The 19,865-nt window shown below is 42.2% G+C and overlaps 1 protein-coding gene across 1 annotated transcript in view; it reads left to right on the forward strand.

Annotated features, from left to right (window-relative positions):
• The first annotated feature begins 212 nt into the window (after window positions 1–212).
• Window positions 213–19,865, forward strand: part of SLC2A13 (solute carrier family 2 member 13) — a 98,941-nt gene continuing 79,288 nt past the window's right edge. Inside the window, exons 1-2 of the mRNA XM_032220576.1 lie at window positions 213–954; window positions 19,032–19,191. Coding sequence (XP_032076467.1) covers window positions 366–954; window positions 19,032–19,191 — 749 coding nt within the window. The 5' untranslated portion in view covers window positions 213–365. The remainder of the gene's footprint in view (window positions 955–19,031; window positions 19,192–19,865) is intronic.

Raw genomic sequence — 19,865 nt, forward strand, 5'->3', positions numbered from 1 at the left:
ATAAAAACACCGTCGACACACAATTGAGAGACACCGGTGTTATTTTTTTGCCCCCCAAACTGGAAAGAAGGAGGAGGAGGAGGAGAGAAAAGCCCCGCCCACTTGTCGGCTCCTCCTTAGGACACGCCCCCGGACAGCCTGACCAATCAGCTCCCGCGGCGCCTCTTTTTTCTTCCCCCTGCTCCGCCCCGCCGGACAAGAGAGGGCGGCGCCCTCGGAGGTGAGCGGCCGAGGGGGGCTTCGCGTTCAGTCCGAGCGTGGCCGGAGCATGAAAGGCAGCTGAGCGGGCGAGCAGCGGAGGAAGAGGAAGAAGTCAAGCCCGGCCGGAGGGCAGCAGCCGCCGCAGGAGCCGCAACGGCGGCCCGATGTCCCGCAAGGCCAATGTGGAATACACGCTGCGGAGCCTGAGCAACCTGATGGGGGAGAAGCGGCGCCGGCAGCCGCCGCCGCCGCCGCCTCCTCCGCAGCCGCCCTCCAGGCGGGAAGCCTTGGGCGAGCGGAGCCTGATCGCGGCCGCCGAGTCTTGCTCCAGCCTCAACAGCCAGGCTTCTACGTCGGGAGGCGGCGGCGGCGGAGGCTGCGGGGATCTGGAGCGGGCAGCCAGGCGTCAGTTCCAGCAGGACGAGCCGGCTCCTTTCGTCTACGTGGCGGCGGCTTTCTCGGCGCTGGGCGGCTTCCTCTTCGGCTACGACACCGGCGTGGTGTCCGGGGCTCTGCTGCTGCTGAAGAAGGAGCTGCGCCTGGACGCCGCCTGGCAGGAGCTGCTGGTCTCCAGCACGGTGGGCGCCGCCGCCTTGGCCGCGCTGCTGGGCGGCGCCTTGAACGGATACTGGGGGCGCCGCGCCTGCATCCTCCTGGCCAGCCTGCTCTTCACCGCCGGCGCCGTCCTGCTGGCCGCCGCGCCCGACAAGGAGACGCTGCTGGGGGGCCGCTTGGTGGTCGGGCTGGGCATAGGTAGGTGGACGGGGGGGGGGGCGGAGAGGGAGGGGGAGCCCCCGGGAGTGGGTTGGAGGTGGGGATGAACCGGTTAATAGTAAAGAATGATTGATGGACTGCTTAATAAGGGTTAATCAACTGGTTAATAATGGATAATTAACCGGTTAATAATAGGTAATTAACCGGTTAATAATGGTGAGCAATGAGTCAGTTAATGGTAAATAATGATTGATGAACTGGCTAAGAATGTTTAACCAACTGGTTAATGGTTAATCAACTGGTTAATAATGGGTAATGAACTGGTTAATGAGCCAGTTAATGGTTAATGAACTGGTTAATAATGGTGAACAATGAACCAGTTAGTTAACTGGTAATAATTTGCCAGTTAATGAATTGGTTAATAATGGGTAATGAACTGGTTAATAATGGGTAATTAACTGGATAATAATAGTGAACAATTAACTGGTTAATAATAGTAAATAGTAAACCAGTTAATAATGGATAACAAAGAACTGATTAATAATGGTTAATTAACCAGTTAATGGTAAATAATTAACCAGTTAATAATGGTTAATGAAGCGGTTATTAATGTTGAATGAACCGGCTAATAATGGTGAACAATAATAGTAAATAACTGGTTTACTATTAATAGTAAATAATTGGTTTACTATTAATAGTAAATAACTGGTTAATGAACCAGTTAATAATGATTAACCAGTTGATAATGGTTAACAACCTGTTAATTGTAAATAATTAACCAGTTAATGAACCAATTAACAGTTGCTAACAATAAACCAGTGAACAATTGAAAGCAATTAGCAATTCTTAACAATTAACCAGTGGAACTGCTTGCCTCCAGAAGTTGTGGGTGCTTCCCCCACAGACATTTCATTACCCAACTAGATAACCTCATCAGTGCTAGAAAATAGTGGGATTTGTGGAGAGGTGGAGGAAGACTGGGAAGATTTGTGCTCTATGAGCTTGGTGGTTTTCTTGCAGACATTACATTACCCAGCTAGGTAACCTCATCAATGCTAGAAGGGAGAGGAGTTTGTGGAGTGGAAAAGGAGGTATGTGGAGTCCTTGGTGCTTTCGGAGCTTGGTAGTTTTCTTGCAGACGTCTCATTACCAAACTGGGTAACACCATCAGTGTTTGAAGGGAGTGGAATTATACAGCATATAAACCTTGAACAAACCCCTCCTCCTTCTACCACGGGTGATATTATCTACTTTGAGACATGAAATGTCTGCGAGAAAGCCCCCCCCCCCCAACTCAGAGACCACTTCCCATCCCATCATTCCTGCCTCTTCTTGCAGGAGTAAAATTCGGGACCGTTTTGGTTTAACACGGGGGTGGTGGGTGGGTGGGGTGGTGGTCCCCCATTCTTTAGCTCATCCAAAACTTTTCACAAAAGACCCTTCTAATGGCTCACTGACCTATCCCTCCCCAACCTTTATTATTTGAAAAAAATGTTGTTGTTAGTTTTGAAGTCATGTCCAACCCATTGCGACCCCGTGGGCAATGTTCCTCCAGGCCTTCCTGTCTTCTACCATCCTCCGGAGTCCATTTAAGCTCACGCCGGCTGCTTCGGTGATTCCATCAGGCCACCTCCTTCTCTGCCGTCCCCTTCTTCTTCTTTTGCCCTCCATCGTTCCCAGCATGAGGCTCTTCTCCAGGGAGTCCTTCTTCCTTCTCATGAAGTGGCCAAAGTCTTTGAGTTTCCTCTTCAGGATCTGGCCTTCTCAAGAGCAGCCAGGGTTGACCTCCTCTAGGACTGACCAGTTGGATGGCCTTACAGTCCAAGGGACTCAATGCAGGAGTCTTCTCCAGCACCAGAGTTCAAAGGCCTCCATTCTTTGGCCCTCAGCCTTCCTTGTGGTCCAACCTTCACAGCCATCCATTGCAACTGGGAAAACCACAGCCTTGACTAGACGCACTTTTGATTGGCAGGGTGATGTCTCTGCTTTTTAGTAGGCTGCCTAGATTTGCCCTGATGCCATAATCACTACTTTAAACCCCTAGCATTATGGAGATTAATTTGAGATTAATTTTGACAATTGGAGCCATTCCTGCTGCTGGCCATCTCCCCTTCAGGACTATGAGCTGCCCTAGATCTTTTCAGAGACCCCCCTAGACATAAATTGTGTCCTATCGACCTTCCATCACCCACCCACTGAGCCTCAAACATTTATTGAATTACAGCATAAACGCATAAACCCTTACAGGGTCGATTTGGGGGAGGGCTGTTTTAAAGCAAAACTGTGTGCAGTGGTGGTCCTTTTTCAACTTTAAGGTGAAGGTTCCCCTCACACATACAGTATGTGCTAGTCGTTCCCGACTCTAGGGGGCAGCGCTCATCTCCGTTTCTAAGCCGAAGAGCCAGCACTGTCCGAAGACGTCTTCGTGGTCCTGTGGACGGCATGACTAAATGCCGAAGGCACACGGAACGCTGTTCCCTTCCCACCAAAAGTGGTCCCTATTTTTCTACTTGCGTTTTTTCACATGCTTTCGAACTGCTAGGAAGCTGGGACAAGTAACGGGAGCTCACTCCATTACGCGGTGGTGGAGATTCGAACCGGCGAACTGCCGACCTTTCTGATCAACAAGCTCAGCGTCTTAGCCACTGAGCCACCATGTCTCTTCAGCTTTACACAAACATACACAATTGCAGTCTATTTTCTAGCCCCTTGGAGACATTGACGTAGACTCTTAGGGCTGGAAGGTACCTTGGAGGTCATCTAGTCCAGCCCCGTCCATCCGTCTGTTCGAGTCAGGCAATTTTATTGCACCCCAGACAAATACCTGTCTAATTTTTTTCTTGAATACAACCAGCGACACAGGTTTGTCACTGATATGTGGAAACCCAAATAAACTTTTCTTGAGATTGGTGATGGAAGGGAGACAGCCAGCTTCTTCTCGGTTGGTTGTGAATATATAGGATTAAAACGGGAATTTGGTGTTTCTAAAGAACTGTTCAGATTTCCCATCTTTTTAATTTCACGTTCTTCTAAAATGAGCCTGTTTTTTTTTCTTCTTCTTCTTTTGGCTGCCTCTTGAATTTTCATCCAGCCCAAGGGCCATTTTTAAGGGACAGAAATATAATCTGAAATAAATCACTTGATATTGATACCATTCATTTTCAATTTGTTTGGAAGATTGTCTGATTGTCTCGTCACTACCCACGGTGTTTTATTAAGGATTTAAACCTCTTGTGCTTTGCATAAGATATCTAGTGCTTTGAATAGTCTGATATAGCTCCTTGAATTTCTCATGAACTAACACAAGAGCACCACTTAAAATCCAGATGCTTCATTTGATACCTGGAAAAAATTTTTAAACCTCATCTAAGCAATTGGTTAACTTATGATATGACCGTCACAATCAATGTTGTAAGTAAAGAAGATGTTTATCATTGTTTAAACTTAAATAACCCCAAATAAACATCCTTTTATCCATTTATTACAGTATATCACAACATATCCAGCAATAAGTATCGCCGAAGCATTGTGATTTCATACTAAGTCAGAATTTAAATGATATCAGAAAATGGATTTTTCATTTCTTATTTAAAGTATCCCTTAAATGCTCTTTCTGTTGAGTTAATATTTATTCCCAAAATACCTTTTAAGAAGTTGGACTCATAAGGGTTAACTTATCAATAGGATATAGTTATGTGTCTTTTGGGGGGCACTTTTATTTAATCTTCGGGTGTTTTTATCACGTGGCACATTTCAAGCAGTCAAAACAAAAATACACACGGTTCATGAGAATATTTAAATTTGCTTAATTCTGTGATTCTAACTTCAATTCAATCTTGTCGATGTGATTACTGTCTTATATGCATCAGCATAATATTTTAAAAGTGGCATAACTTCTGGAAGTTTAAACTAAGGTTTTGAAAACGGCACACAGTCGTATACAATTTGCAATTTTGCCTTTATATTGTGTATATACCAAGATGGTAATAAGCACCATGACATTCGGCGAGAACTAAATTATGCTATTAAAGGCTGTAACTATTCTGCTTTTCAAGCAATTTAAAGAAGCTTATATTGTTTTTCTCTCTCGCTTCTATCCTTATAACAATTCAGAAAAAATAGATTGGACTGGGGGGAAAAATAGTGACTGGAGGAATCTATAATTTATTATTTTTTAAAAAAGAAAAATATTGGAATAACATTTATCTGCTGATAAATGGTAGCCAAATATGTATGTAGAGAAGAATTGTCTGCTGCAAAGTCTATAGTCCTCGATTTACGGCCACAATTGAGCCCAAAATGTACATTGCTAAGCAAGACATTTGTTAAGGGAATTTTGCCCGATTGTATGACCTTTCTTGCCACGGTTGATAAGTGAATCACTGCAGTTGTTAAGTTAGTAATGTGGCTATTAAGTGAATTGGATTTTCCCATGGATTTGATTGTCAGAAGGTCGACAAAGGGAAATCATGTGACTTCCACGACAGTCATAAACACGAATCCGTTTCCAAGCATCCAAATTTTGGTCACGTAACCCTGGGGATGTTGAAATGGTCATAAATCTCTTTTTTTCAGTGCCGTGGTATCATTGAACAGTCACAAAATGACAGGATGGATAAAAAATTATTTTTGTAAAAAATAATAATCAGATTTTTAAATTTTAAATTGGATTTTTTTTTATTTTTATCAAATTTAATAAAATGCTTCTGGATTAGCTCTAAAGATAGTTTTCTATTGAGGATACATTAATAATGTTGTTTATTTAGCATGAAATGGTATTTTATGGCAGTACGGTAGAAGTCATTTTAAGGCACAACAGGCTATATCTTAACAGAACACACGCACTCCGAGGGGTGTTAGGGGTGTCTCCCCTCCACAGTGTGTTTCCAGAGAGTAAGTCCTCTGTTTACCAAGTTTGGTTGAAATTGGTCGAGGCGTTCCAGAGGTATGCTGGTATACTACTCGGTGCGCTATTTCTAACAACCCTAAAAGAAATGAGATGGACATGGAGGAAATAACATTTATTAAATAAGGTTTAACACGGAGGTGACAAGATAATGGGGTTGGCACGCCAAATTCGGAGAAATTCAAGATAGTTTTCTATTGAGGATACATTAATAATTTTGTTTATTTAGCATGAAATAGAGCCTAGGTATGTAGCATGAGGCGGTATATTCTGTAAATTTACAGTTTTTTTGGTAAACTCATTCAATTCAAAGTAAGCACTTCAAGCTGAGATAACACACACTGCATTGATGCATTCACACAATTTCACACAGCAGAGATGACGGTTGCTCTTTAAAAAAAATTATGATTTAAACCGAGTTGATTTTAAATCAAGCCTTTTAACTAGTGATTTAAATCACGGTTTAAGTCGAGTTGATTGAAATCAAATCCACCCTGATAAATCAACGACTCTTACCATATTTTCCCCAAAATAAGACAGGGTCTTATTTTCTTTTGAACCCCCCCCCCCCCCGAAAAAATAAGCACTTGGCCTTATTTTCAGGGAGTTCTTATTTTTGAGGTGCAGGAGGTGGCGAGCATGATCACCTCCTCATGTCTAATGCTGTGTTGAAATATTTTCGCGGAGGGCTTATTTTAGCGCATGCGCTCAAATCCCCGATTGGGCTTATTATCTAGGGAGGATTTATTTTGGGGAAAACATTGTAGTTTAAAATCTTTTGGAGATTTGTTTCAATAAGGCTGGCCCTTTGCTTGATAATTCATAATACCGTCCTGTTGGTCCCTCTGTTACGAATGTTTTGTGTGTGTGTGTGTGTGTGTGTGTGTGTCTGTCTGTCTCTCTTTTTTTTAATATATTTCCTTCGGCTGTTTCCTACGACAGAATTTCATTAGTAATTCAGTTGGCTCCTCTATAGACTGCGCCGCACTCGATCCATCTTTCCAATCGTACTGATTTGATTTCAGACTTGGTTTATCTCCCTCAGCCCAGTCATTTCTATTAGAAGGGGAAACTGGGGCGGAACAAAACTTTTGAGGGAACTTTTTAACTCCCCATTTTGGGTGTGCGACGCTTTCATTTCGAGCGACGATCCATTATTCATAAAAGCTTCCATTTGTTCTGCTTGGAACAAGCCGTCAATTAGACATTCAATTTTGTTTAAAAGCGTTTGAACAGTTTTCGCTTCTATAATATGTACACGGTTTCCCTGAAAATAAGACCTCCCTGGATAATACGCCCAATCGGGCTTTTGAGTGCATGCGCTAAAATAAGCCCTCCCCTGAAAATATTGCAACACAGCAGCAGCCGTGAGGGGACCACGTTCGCCGCCTCAAAAATAATAAGACCTCCCTGAAAACAAGGCCAAGCGCTTATTTCGGGGGTCAAAAGAAAATAAGACGCTGTCTTATTTTGGGGGAAACAGTACTCTGGCAAGATTTGCTCAAAATCATTTGGTAACTGAAGGAATTGGTACGGGTGGTTCTCGACTTACAAGCCTTTGCTTAGTGACCATTTTGAAGTTAGAACGGCACTGAAAAAAAGCGACTTATGACCATTTTTTCACAGTTACGACCATTTGTTGCGGCATTCCCACAGTCACATGATCCGAATTCAGAGGCTTGGCAACTGGCATGTACTTAGGACCGTTGCATTGTCCCAGGGGTTACTGCGCGGTCCCATTTTGCGACCCTCTGACTAGCAAAGTCATTGGGGAAAAACAGATTCACTTAACAACCGTGTTACTAATTTAAGAAGTGAGGATATTCACTTAACAACTATAGCAAGAAAGGATGTAGAAAAGGACAAAACTTGCTTAACAACTGTCTTATTTAGCGAAGGAAATTCTGGGCTCAGTTGTCATAAGTCGAGGCCTGTCTGCATTGTCTCATAGCCACATTAATGTTAAGGACTCAGTTAAATAACAAGATGCTAAGTTAATATCAAATTGCACATGAAGGCAGAAGATATGTCTTTATTAAACAACTAGCCGATAACTCGGAATTGCCCGGATATTTATTTATCCTAATCCTGAATTAGACAGTAAAATTCCTGATTTTGTTGAAAATGTCCAGACCAAATGTAATTTCTAATGTTGGATTTTCCCCCTTATCAGAGGAATCTCCCTTGTGGAGTCCTGTGAAGCCGTTACTGTGGCAACTCCACTGCGCTGTGCAGTAGAAACTATTTTATGTCCGTACGGTAGAAGTCATTTTAAGGCACAACAGGCTACATTTTAACAGAACACACGCACTCTGAGGGGTGTTAGGAGTGTCTCCCCTCCACAGTATGTGCTTCTAGAGAGTAAGTCCTCTGTTTACCAAGTTCGGTTGAAATTGGTCGAGGCGTTCCAGAGGTTATTATTTATTAAATTATTATTATTTATTAAATTTATAGGCCGCCCAATCCCGAAGGACTCCAGGCGGCTAAAGGTGTGCTGGTATACTACTCGGTGCGCTATTTCTAACAGCCTTAAAATAAATGAGATGGACATGGAGAAAATAACATTTATTAAATAAGGTTTAACACGGAGGTGACAAGATAATGGGATTGGCACGCCAAATTTGGAGGAATTCAAATGGGGGTAAAAACGGATTAGAGAGACAGAATGAACAGAAGGAGGCAAGAACTCTTTATAATGACTTTGTTTTAGAGAGAAAGAGGAAAATGAGAACCTCATATTTAGGTTGGTTATTGATCTTTGGGGAATGTGTGCGCCAACCCAACATTACTCATCGAGTTGTTAATTGCGATGTCAAAATACTTTAAAATGGAGAATCTGACGGGCGACGGGCCAGGAAAACAGCCAATGCAGAAGAGGAAGGGGGGTGATATCCAAGGCCAGAAACCAAGATTGGAAGCAAAGTATTTTGTTTTTTTTAAATCAATATATAATGCGGAATTAAAATGACACGGCTGTCTTGCAAATTAGCCGGTTTCATACCAGCTTTCCAAAATTGGAAGGCGAGTAACTTTAGGTAAGATGAGAAACAAGGATTTGGATTCAGCCAGCTGCATTTTTGCCAAGTTTTTCACCTTTCTTGACGTAGCAGGGAGACCATTTACATCTCTGTACAAATGAGTCACAGGAGCCTTAAAGCAAAATAAATAAAATAAAATACGGAGAATTCTGATTTTTGGGAAACCAAAGCTTTGCCCTAGGATTAAGCCAGGCAGCGAGAAGTTAATTTGGAAGAAATCTCGCGTTAATCTTTAGGGTAAAGCTAACAGCCATGAAACGAACACGAGAGTCAACTATAGTTATGCAGAAGGAAAAATATAACGGCTCCTCGACTATTTTTCAGGATGGGAGAGACAGAACCAAGCAGTTGCTGGTTTTGGTTCTTAAGATGTATCCTGGCTGATTGGTTGAATTAAAACTAATCGATTGAATAATTGAAGAGTTATATTGTATGGAAGACAGATGACTATGACAGAAAAGTCTCCACAATGGCACTTTATTCTCTACTATGAAATAGAAACATTTTGGTATTAGCTCACTGTTTGCTAAAGCTCTGCAGTCCCAGGTTAACAGCTGGCAGTGTGGTTGCATGGCACTGAGTTGGCAATTTCTATCTATCTATCTATCTATCTATCTATCTATCTATCTATCTATCATCTATCTATCTATCTATCTATCTATCTATCTATCTATCTATCTACCTACCTACCTACCTACCTACCTACCTACCTACCTACCTACCTACCTACCTACCTACCTACCTATCCATCTACCCACCCACCCAACCATCCATCCATCCATCCATCCATCCATCCATCCATCCATCCATCCATCCATCTATCTATCTATCTATCTATCTATCTATCTAATTTAATGACCCCATAATCCCTTGCAGGGTGGAGTCTGGGCAACAATGGAGCTAGCAGTGTTTACTGGCTGGATGCCCTTCCTGTCACCAATGCAGAGTTTTGTTCAGCACATATATACTCAGATTTCTTCCCAGAGAGATAAATATCTGCCTCTACCTAGGATTGAACTCACAGCCTTCTGATTGTGAGGCGAGAACACCACCTTTAGGCCACAGCATCTCTGTCTCTCTCTGTCTCTGTCTGTCTCTGTCTGTCTGTCTGTCTCTCTCTCTCTCTCTATCTTTGTCTTTCTCTCTCTGTCTTTGTCTTTCTCTGTCTTTCTGTCTCTCTGTCTTTCTCTCTCTGTGTCTTTCTCTCTCTGTGTGTATGTCTTTCTCTCTCTTTTTCTCTCTCTGTCTTTCTCTCTCTCTCTCTGTCTTTTTCTCTCTCTCTCTGTCTCTTTCTATCTTTTTCTCTCTCTGTCTCTGTCTCTCTCTCTGTCTCTCTGTCTTTCTTTCTCTCTGTATCTCTTTCTCTCTCCTCCCCTCATTCTCTCTCTCCCCCCTCTACTCTCTCTTTTCTCTCTCCTTTCATTCTCTCTCCTCTCTCTCTCTCTCCTTTCATTCTCTCCTCTCTCTCTCTCCTTTCATTCTCTCCTCTCTCTCTCCTCATACATACATACATACATACATATGAACAACTTTAAGCCACGAGGAAATGGATAAAAATGTCGAGCTTTACGCCTCTGGAAATACCTGGGGATGTCGGTTATCGTTCCCCTGCTTCTTTTTCTCCTTTTTAAATCTCCAAATCTGGTTTATAGCTCTGGAATCTCATAGTGGTTGCCCAGTCAAATATTAACCAGTTATTACCTTGGTAACCCTTCCCTCCCCTCCTAAATCGGCCACGTTTGGCTTGAGGCTGCAAGAGTTCCAATTCTCAAAACATCATGCTTTGTTTGATGAGCTAACTCCGATGAAAACAGCTTTCATCACCCATTAAAAGTTAATCCCATAAATTTGCCAATCGAGAGCCCAGTCTTCTTGATCGCTTCTCTCACAGGTTACAATTTGATTCCGTCTCGTTTGTGTGATCATTCTAGAAGCCGAAGAAGGCTGGGATAAATAGATTGCAATAACAGGTGGTCCTCGAGTTAACGGCAGTTCATTTAGTGACCGCCCAGAGTTACCACCACCCTGGGAAAAAAAAAGACTTAAGAACCACTTTTCACACTTATGACTATTTAGCATCCCCCGTGCGCACGTGATTTACATTCGGTGGCTTGACAACCGACTCACACTTAATGACGGTTGCAGCGCCCCAGGGACACGCGATCCCCTTTTGCGACCTTCCGACAAGCGCCGTCAATGGGGAAGGCCAGATTCACTTAACGACCGGCTTGCTAGTTGAAGAACTGCAGCGATTCACTTAACAAATCCGGCGAGGAAAGTCGTAAAATGGGTCAAAACTCAAATTTCTCACTTAACAACACATATTTCGGGCTCGATTGTCGTCGTAAGTTGAGGACTACCTGTATTAATAGGAAGGGTCTGTTCTGGGAGTGGGAATTGCCTAGGTCCCTGGTACCCAAAGGTAATTTACGTTATTCAGTGGAACTCAGAATATTAAGTACAGAAATAATATAAAACATTAATATATTTTTCTTAATCTTTTAGATTCTGAAAGATTGGTACTTTTCCTTATGGGGAAAAGATATTTTTTTTTTGCCAGTAGAAAAAAAGAACCATACTAATTAATTTTGTAAAAGTTGAGTATTAAATAGTCTTATTTATTGTTATCCATCAGGGGGCACTAAGGAGCCAACAGCTTAAGCATCATAAATATACAGATCAACTGTACTGTTTTAAGTTCAAATTAAAATAACACTAAAAAGCAGTAAGAAAAATCACACATTTTTTTGTATGTGTGTGAGAGATGGCAGATTAGTAAACTAATAGTTCTTTTATTTTTCTCCCTAATGTTCTGGTTAAGATTTAGTTTGAATTTAGCTTAATTAAGAGAGACTTAAATGCTCCAGAAAAAAAAAAAATTAGGACTGCCATACAGTCAAATTTATGAAACTGACATAATCAATATGAATTAGAGATGGTTGGTAATGCTGAATTTATTTCTTCCGTAATAATGATACTTAATTGTATTTATAGGTAGCCTTTTCCCCCCAAAGAGAGATTGATACACTGCATAATAAAACAAGTATATAAACGTTACCTATCTATTGTCTAGCAGAATAGCCCTCCAATTAAATTCATGAAGCTTACTCGTCTATACAGTGGATTTTTTTTAAAAAAAAAGGCAGAAAGAAAGGAAGGAATATTTCACTTGCAAATAAAATGTTATCAGGCTTCGCCAGGCCAAAGACAACCATTTCGGATTGAAGGTGTGCATAAATTTATGTCAGTTTTATACTCCAGATTCTGAATGGACCGACATCCAGTGATAGATAAGACAGAACTGTGTGCAAGTAAGGTTGGTTATTTGCAAATAGTCCATAATCTACCTATCTATTGTAGGGACTTTAAAGCAATCTCCTGCCACCGGATTTTAGCTTAATAATCTTGGTCTCTTGCAGCCAGATGCAGGGGGAAAAAACCTTTCGCTCCTGCGCAAATGAATTGCTCTCACCCCAGGTCGCCTAACTAATTTCTGAGTACATTTTTATATAGTCCATTCCTGAATAGACCTAAAGCATTACAACTCAACCTGTAAGCGATGGAAAAGATGCCTTAATTATCTTACCACAAATTATTAGCTCTCTGCAAGAATGATTGCATTCTAATCTCACCGTTGCCTCTTAAAGCCCGCTTTGTAAGAAATTCATTCTGGCAAGACCATTCTGTGGTTACTGGGTATTGTTTGGCCTGCCGGCTGTCGGCCCCTCCGACAGCCGAATCAGATGCGTGGGAGTCAGGGTGAGCATCAAGGCAACCTAAGAGGTCCGTGGGGGAAGAGGGAATGGAGCTGTCAGAGAGAGGGAGAGAGAGAGAGAGAGAGAGAGAGAGAGAGGTGGAGCCTGGGCTGTCCGTCAGCCCTCGGATAGAGAGTCAACGGCCCCCAGGTCTGGAGGTGGCTGATGAGGAAGAGGAGGAATAGCTGAGTTCACTGCCTGTTGCACGGATGCGCAGAAGGCAGAGGAGAGGAGAGCAGTGGAAATCTATGGGCCGGTCCTCGGGAAGGAAGAGGCACCACTGCTAGCGAAGCCCCATCCTAACTCTGGAGATAAAAGGCAGGAGGCAGAGATGAATAGCTGTGGCAGAGGAGAGGAGAGCAGTGGAAATCTATGGGCCGGTCCTTGGGACAGAAAAGCCACTGCTGCTAACGGAGCCCCACCCTAGCTCTGGGGATAAAAGGCAGGGTGCGGAGATGAATAGATGTGGCAGAGGAGAGGAGAGCAGTGGAAATCTATGGGCCGGTCCTTGGGACAGAAAAGCCACCACTGCTAATGAAGCCCCACCCTAGCTCTGGGGATAAAAGGCAGGGGGCAGAGATGAATAGATGTGGCAGAGGAGAGGAGAGCAATGGAAATCTATGGGCTGGTCCTTGGGACGGAAGAGCCACCGCTGCTAGCGAAGCCCCACCCTAGCACTGGGGATAAAAGACACGGGGCGGAGATGAATAGATGTGGCAGACAACTATTCATCTCCCTGCTGGACAAGTTACAAACTTGGTAATTTATTGGGGGGGGGGGGGTTATGTGCATAATTTTGTATTTATTTATTTATTTTGTCATGTTTACGTGGTGTACATTGGAGGTGGAGACCCTTTGAGACCTGCACGCAATGAAATTTCATTTTAATGTATGCCCATTTGTGGACCTTCAAAGCGACACTAAAGTTATTCTAAATCTTGAGTGTTAAAACGCACTGAAGAAAGTGACTTACGACCGTTTTTCACACTTAATGAACTTTGTAGCATCCCCACGATCAAAATTCAGACGCTTGGCAACTGACTCATACTTACGACCATTGCTATGTCACGTGATCACAATCAATGGGCACAGTATTTTCTCCCAGGGGGTAAGTCCTCTGTCTACTACGTTTCGTTGAAATTGCTCAAGGCGTTCCAGAGTTATGGTGGAACACAAGAGAGAGAGAGAGACAGACAGACACGTGTATTGTTGTGGCCCAGCAGGAGCCATTGGAGCTGCCACCAGACTCCGACAGCGAGGGGCCGTATGAGTCAGCACTGGAGGATGTGGAGGACCCTGGACAGGGTTCCGACTCCGAGCAGGGCGCAGAGAGGCTGGTTGGCCACCAGGAGACGCCTGAGCCTTGGACTAGTGGGCAGGAAACAAGGGAGAGTGAGCCGGAGAGTGAGTTGTTCCTGGATGCACGCCATCGAAGAGCTACTAGGCATCAGGAACAATTACGCAATTACAGGAGGTAATTGTGCTCAGCTGGTGGTCATTAGGCTCCTCTCCAGACTATAAAAAGGCTACTTGTGCACACGCCCCTCTTTGCAGAAGTCAACACAGAATCGAATGTCGGAGAACTTTGTGTGAGCTTGGCAAGCTGGATTGCTGCCAAGCCTTATCTGTGTTTATTGCTGCCAAGGACCTGTTTGTTAATTAAATGCCGTAATTTATCTCTGGCTCGGAGTGTGCTTTGTTGTGGAACGAGGGGGATCAGAACACGTATAAATAGATATAGATAGATTTAGGGTATAACACAAATATTTACTTTAAAGCTGGGCGTGGCCGACTGGGTGGGCATGGCCAGCTTGCTACCCTACCCAAACTGCTGGCATGTTTCCTCTTCGCATTGGGTACACTGGGTTGAAGCCATGCAGGCTGGCCCCTGACATTTTCTGGGGGTGGGCCCATGGGTTACCGTGGCAACTTTAAGATCTGTGGACTTCAATTCCCAGAATTCCCCAGCCGGTGGGGCTGGGGGTTTTCTACCTCAAAAAAAAAATGTGCTAATTTTTGTAACTCATCAACGATTGATATCATCCTGTAATTTAGCCAAATAAACCGATAGTCACATTTTTGGCTTACTTTTATTATTATTTTTTAAGTATAGTTTGATTTGAGAGATTTAATTTGAGAACAATGTTTATAAAAGCAAGTGATTATAATCCACTTATTAATACGTTAGCTTCAAAATATTACATTACATTCACCTTAGTTGAATATACTCGCGGAAACGCCATATTTTAGAGCATGAAGAGAATTGTACAAATTGTGATGCTGGAATACATCTGGAATTTTAATGGCTGGTAATTTTAGCTGCTTAACTACATTTGAAAATGCAATTATGTTATAGATGAAATTAATTTTAACAGTACAGGGTGGGTTGGGATTTTATTTTGGCTTTGACTGAAAAACAGCTGGAAAATGTTTCTTTATAATTCCTTCCTTTTCAAATAGAGATTCTTCTCAGCATTCTAAGTCTCCCAAAATTTATTTTATGTGCAAAAAACGATTCAGGGAGAAAAAGGAAAGGTAGTTTTCTATCTTTATATGCTTTTTTTTTTTAAAGGACCTTTCTCGCATAAGACGAGCTTATTTGTGGTTTATCTCTATAGCTTATCTCTGATTCATGATGTTGTGGAATATAAATATATTTTGTCAAAGCAAATCCCGCTCGGCAGCCGAGTGCAAAGTGACACGTGTCATTTGACGAGCGAAATTGTAAAGTTGCATTACCGGTCTTGGTTGCCGTGGCAACGAATAGTATGTCCACCGTCGTCCTGAACGCAGTTATGTTTATATGTGTGTACATCTGTGTGTGCGTGCGTGTGTTTGTATTTGTCCAAAGGTTGCTGCTAGGGCAGATAATACAGCTGTTCCCTCCCCCCTCCCCATCGTCATTAAAATTGCAAATAAACTATAACCACTGTTGTTTTGATTGCTAGTTCTTAGATCTTCCCCAATGATAGGAACAAGCACTGATTTTCTAAGGATTAAAGTTTATTTTCACACTTATGACTTACCTAGTGCGATAAGCTCTCTCTCTCTCTCTCTTTCTGTCTTTTTCTCTCTGTCTCTCTGTTTCTGTCTTTATTTCCTTTCTTTCTTTCTTTCTTTCTTTCTTTCTTTCTTTCTTTCTATCTCTCTCTCTCTCTCTCTGTCTCTTTCTGTCTTTTTCTCTCTCTGTCTCGCTGTCTCTGCCTTTTTTCTCTTTCTTTCTCTCTCTCTCTCTTTATCTATCTATCTATCTCTATATCTACCTACCTACCTACCTCATCTCTCTCTCCCTCCCTCTCTCTCTCTCTCTCTCTCTCTCTCTCTCTATATATATATATATATATATATATATATATATATATATATATATATATATATAATATTATATATATATCTGTCTCTTTCTGTCTTTTTCTCTCTCTGTCTCGCTGTCTGTCTTTTTTCCTCTTTCTTTCTTTCTTTCTCTCTCTCTATCTCTATCTATCCATCCATCCATCCATCCATCCATCCATCCATCCATCCATCCATCCATCCATCCATCTATCTATCTATCTATCTATCTATCTATCTATATCTATATCTATCTATCTATCTATCTATCTATCTATCTATCTATCTATCTATCTATCTATCTATATATCTATATATCTATATATCTATATATCTACCTACCTACCTCATATCTCTCTCTCTCTCTCTCTCTCTCTCTCTCTCTCTCTCTCTCTCTCTATATATATATATATATATATATATATATATATATATATATAATTATATTATATTATATCTGTCTCTTTCTGTCTTTTTCTCTCTCTGTCTCGCTGTCTGTCTTTTTTTCCTCTTTCTTTCTTTCTCTCTCTCTCTCTCTATCTATCCATCCATCCATCCATCCATCCATCCATCCATCTATCTATCTATCCATCTATCTATCTATCTATATCTACCTACCTACCTACCTACCTACCTACCTACCTACCTCATCTATCTATCTATCTATCTATCTATCTATCTATCTATCTATCTATCTATCTATCTATCTATCTATCTATCTATCTATCATCTATCTCTATATCTACCTACCTCATCTGTCTGTCTGTCTGTCTGTCTGTCTGTCTGTAGATTTATACCAATAAAATATTTTATGGTTGGCAGCGTAGCGGTAAAAATACAAACACAGACAGGGAAATCTACTTTTGAAAAACAATGTTCCAATGTTCGTTTCAGTTTAACCTGGAAACTGTTTACTTATATCAAGATTTGAGTACTGTTAAAATAAGGGTTCTGAGCCCTTGAATTACTAGTGTTTGTTTTCATTTTATGGACATCTTAGCTAAGGTAAAATTTGGTTTTAATATCATTAAATCTGACAGTTTTGAAAGGGCTGTAGGGTGAAAGTTTCATGAAAATATCACTACACTTGTTCTAATTCAAGTTTATTTATTTACTTTATACAGTTGCCCTTCTTTCAGTGTCTTTATCATTCTATCTATCTATCTATCTATCTATCTATCTATCATATATCTATCTATCCATCCATCCATCCATCCATCCATCCATCCATCCATCCATCCATCTATCTATCTATCTATCTATCTATCTATCTATCTATCTATCTCTATATCTGGCTATGTGTGTTTGTATATATATTCCATACATATGTGTGTGTTTGTGTGTGTGTGTTCCAGCATAACTCTGGAAGGCCTCAGCAGTTTCAACCAAACTTGGTACACAGATGATTTAGTCTGTGGAAAGAAATATTGTGGGAGTAAGACACCCCTAACACCCCTTGGGGTGTGTGTTCTTGTTGTGCCTTCAAATGGCTTCTACTGTACTGCCGTAAAATGGCTTCTACTGTACAGCGTAGTGGAGTTGCCATAGTAACAGCTTCACAGTACTCCACAAGGGGGCTCCCTCTGCTAAGGGGAAAAATCCAACATTAGAAATTGCGTTTGGTCCGGACATTTTCCCCCTATAAATAAATACCTGGGAAACGCCGGGTTATTAGCCAATAAAACAAATAAAAATGCAAAAAGCAAACCAAAAATAAAAACACATAGCAGCTGGGCACAATATCCTGCCTTTATTATTAAGGAAGCTAACATACTAAATGCTCCTTCCTCTTCCTGATTTTCCTACAACAACAACCCTGTGAGGCGGGTTAGACTGAGGGAAAAGGACTGGTCCAGAGTCACCCAGCTTTCTTTCATGCCTAAGGCGGGATTAGAACTCTCTGTGATTGGCTGAGTCATCCAACTGGCTTCCATGCCTAAGGCGGGATTAGAATTCTCCGTGATTGGCTCAGAGTCATCCAACTGGTTTTCATGCCTAAAGCGGGATTCTAATTATCTGTCTCCTGGTGATTGGTTCAGAGTCATCCAACTGGTTTTCATGCCTGAGGCGGGATTAAAATACTCCGTCCCTTGGTGATTGGCTCAGAGTCATCCAACTGGCTTTCATGCCTGAGGTGGGATTAAAACTCTCTGTCTCCTGTGATTGGCTCAGAGTCACCCAGCTGGCTTTGATAGCTAAGGCAGGACTCGAACTCACAATCTCCTGCGTGCCTTGACCAAACTGGCTCTGTTATGAATATTATAACACTTAATGGTTATCTACATATTCTGGTGATAGATGCATCCTGTGTACTTAATGTCGCCTAACTAGCTCATTACTTGATGATGCTTGGACAGGTGTCAGTCAACACACATTTTTAATTTTGTCCATTGAGTGAGGAACTAAGAGGTCTCTGTTTTTCTTTTCTTCTTCTTCTTCTTCTTCTTCTTCTTCTTCTTCTTCTTCTTCTTCTTCTTCTTCTTCTTCTTCTCCTCCTCCTTCTCCTTCTCCTTCTCCTTCTTCTTCTTCTCCTCCAGCAGCTTAGCATACACAACATGGGTTTTCCATCATCAAAAGGGAGATTAAAATTGTATACGATTCAGAACATGAAATGTTTTACCTTCTCCGGCAAGAAATGAATATTTAGAGCTGTGCTCGCCAGATTGAAATGAACAGGCAGAGAATTTTAATGCTTTTCTGAAGTACCGGTAGTCCTCGACGGTCGCAAAAGGGGATCACATGATCTTGGGACATAGCAACGGCCATAAATGTGAACCAGTTGCCAAGCTGATTCTGGTCCCATGATGCTGGGGACGTTGCAAAGGTCGTAACTGCGAAAAACAGTCATAAGTCACATTTTCCGGTGCCGCTGCAACTTCAAACGGTCACTAAATGAACTGTTATAAGTCGAGGACTTACTTGTGTTATTGTTTCAACATACCTTCCCAACCTCCTGCGATCATGCCAAGGTTCTTAAGGGATTTTGCGTGCCTGCGATTTAAAATTTTTGAATTTAGGTTTAATTTCATTTTTTTATGAGCTAAATAATTGATAATCATTTTAACGGTCGCGGTTTATCTCTTGCAGGCATCGCTTCGATGACGGTCCCGGTCTACATTGCAGAAGTGGCCCCACCTCACCTGAGAGGCCGTTTAGTGACCATAAATACACTTTTCATCACAGGTGGGCAGTTCTTTGCCAGTGTTATAGACGGCGCCTTCAGCTACCTTCCCAAGGGAGGATGGAGGTTGGTATGAATTTTTTATTTTTGAATTTTAAAATGAAATCACAACCCTTCTTTGTGACGAGGTTGGGGAGGAAGATGGGCCAGTCCTGGAGTCTGGGGAAGGCTCTGATGAGGGCTCTGTGTCGGAGGCAGAGAGGGGGCCAGGGCCGTCTGACGGCTATCAGCTGCCTTCAGAGTCAGACATCAGTGAGGCAGACGAACAGCTGGAGCCTGTTCCCAGTGTGCGCATGCGCAGAGTTGCCAGACGAAGGGAACAGCTAAAGAACAGGGGTCGACTTGGGAGTAAGGCCACAGGGTGGACGATGAATGGCCCCTCCCAGAGGAGATAAAAGAGGAGCAAAAGGGGAGTGGAGTCTGCAGGAGACAATTAGTTCTCTTAATTGGTTCGTGGCTCTCTGAGGCTCCTTGCCAAGTTTTGCAGATCTCAGCCTGGCAGCTCTCCAAGCCAGATAAGGTCTGTGACTGTAAATCCTCCCTTGAGAGACTTTGCTGGATGTGAATGAGCAGAATTCAATGTCAATGAATAAAAGGGTTTTTTGTCAGGACAAGGAGTTCGCTTCATGCTCTTGGGAAGCTTAGGTCAGAACTGTTTACAGCACCTGTATGTCGTAAAATGTCGCAAAATTCACTTAACAACCGTCTCACTTTAACCACAGAGGTTTTGGGCTCAGTTG

This window comes from Thamnophis elegans, chromosome 7, assembly GCF_009769535.1.
Source record: "Thamnophis elegans isolate rThaEle1 chromosome 7, rThaEle1.pri, whole genome shotgun sequence".
Lineage (NCBI taxonomy): Eukaryota > Metazoa > Chordata > Lepidosauria > Squamata > Colubridae > Thamnophis > Thamnophis elegans.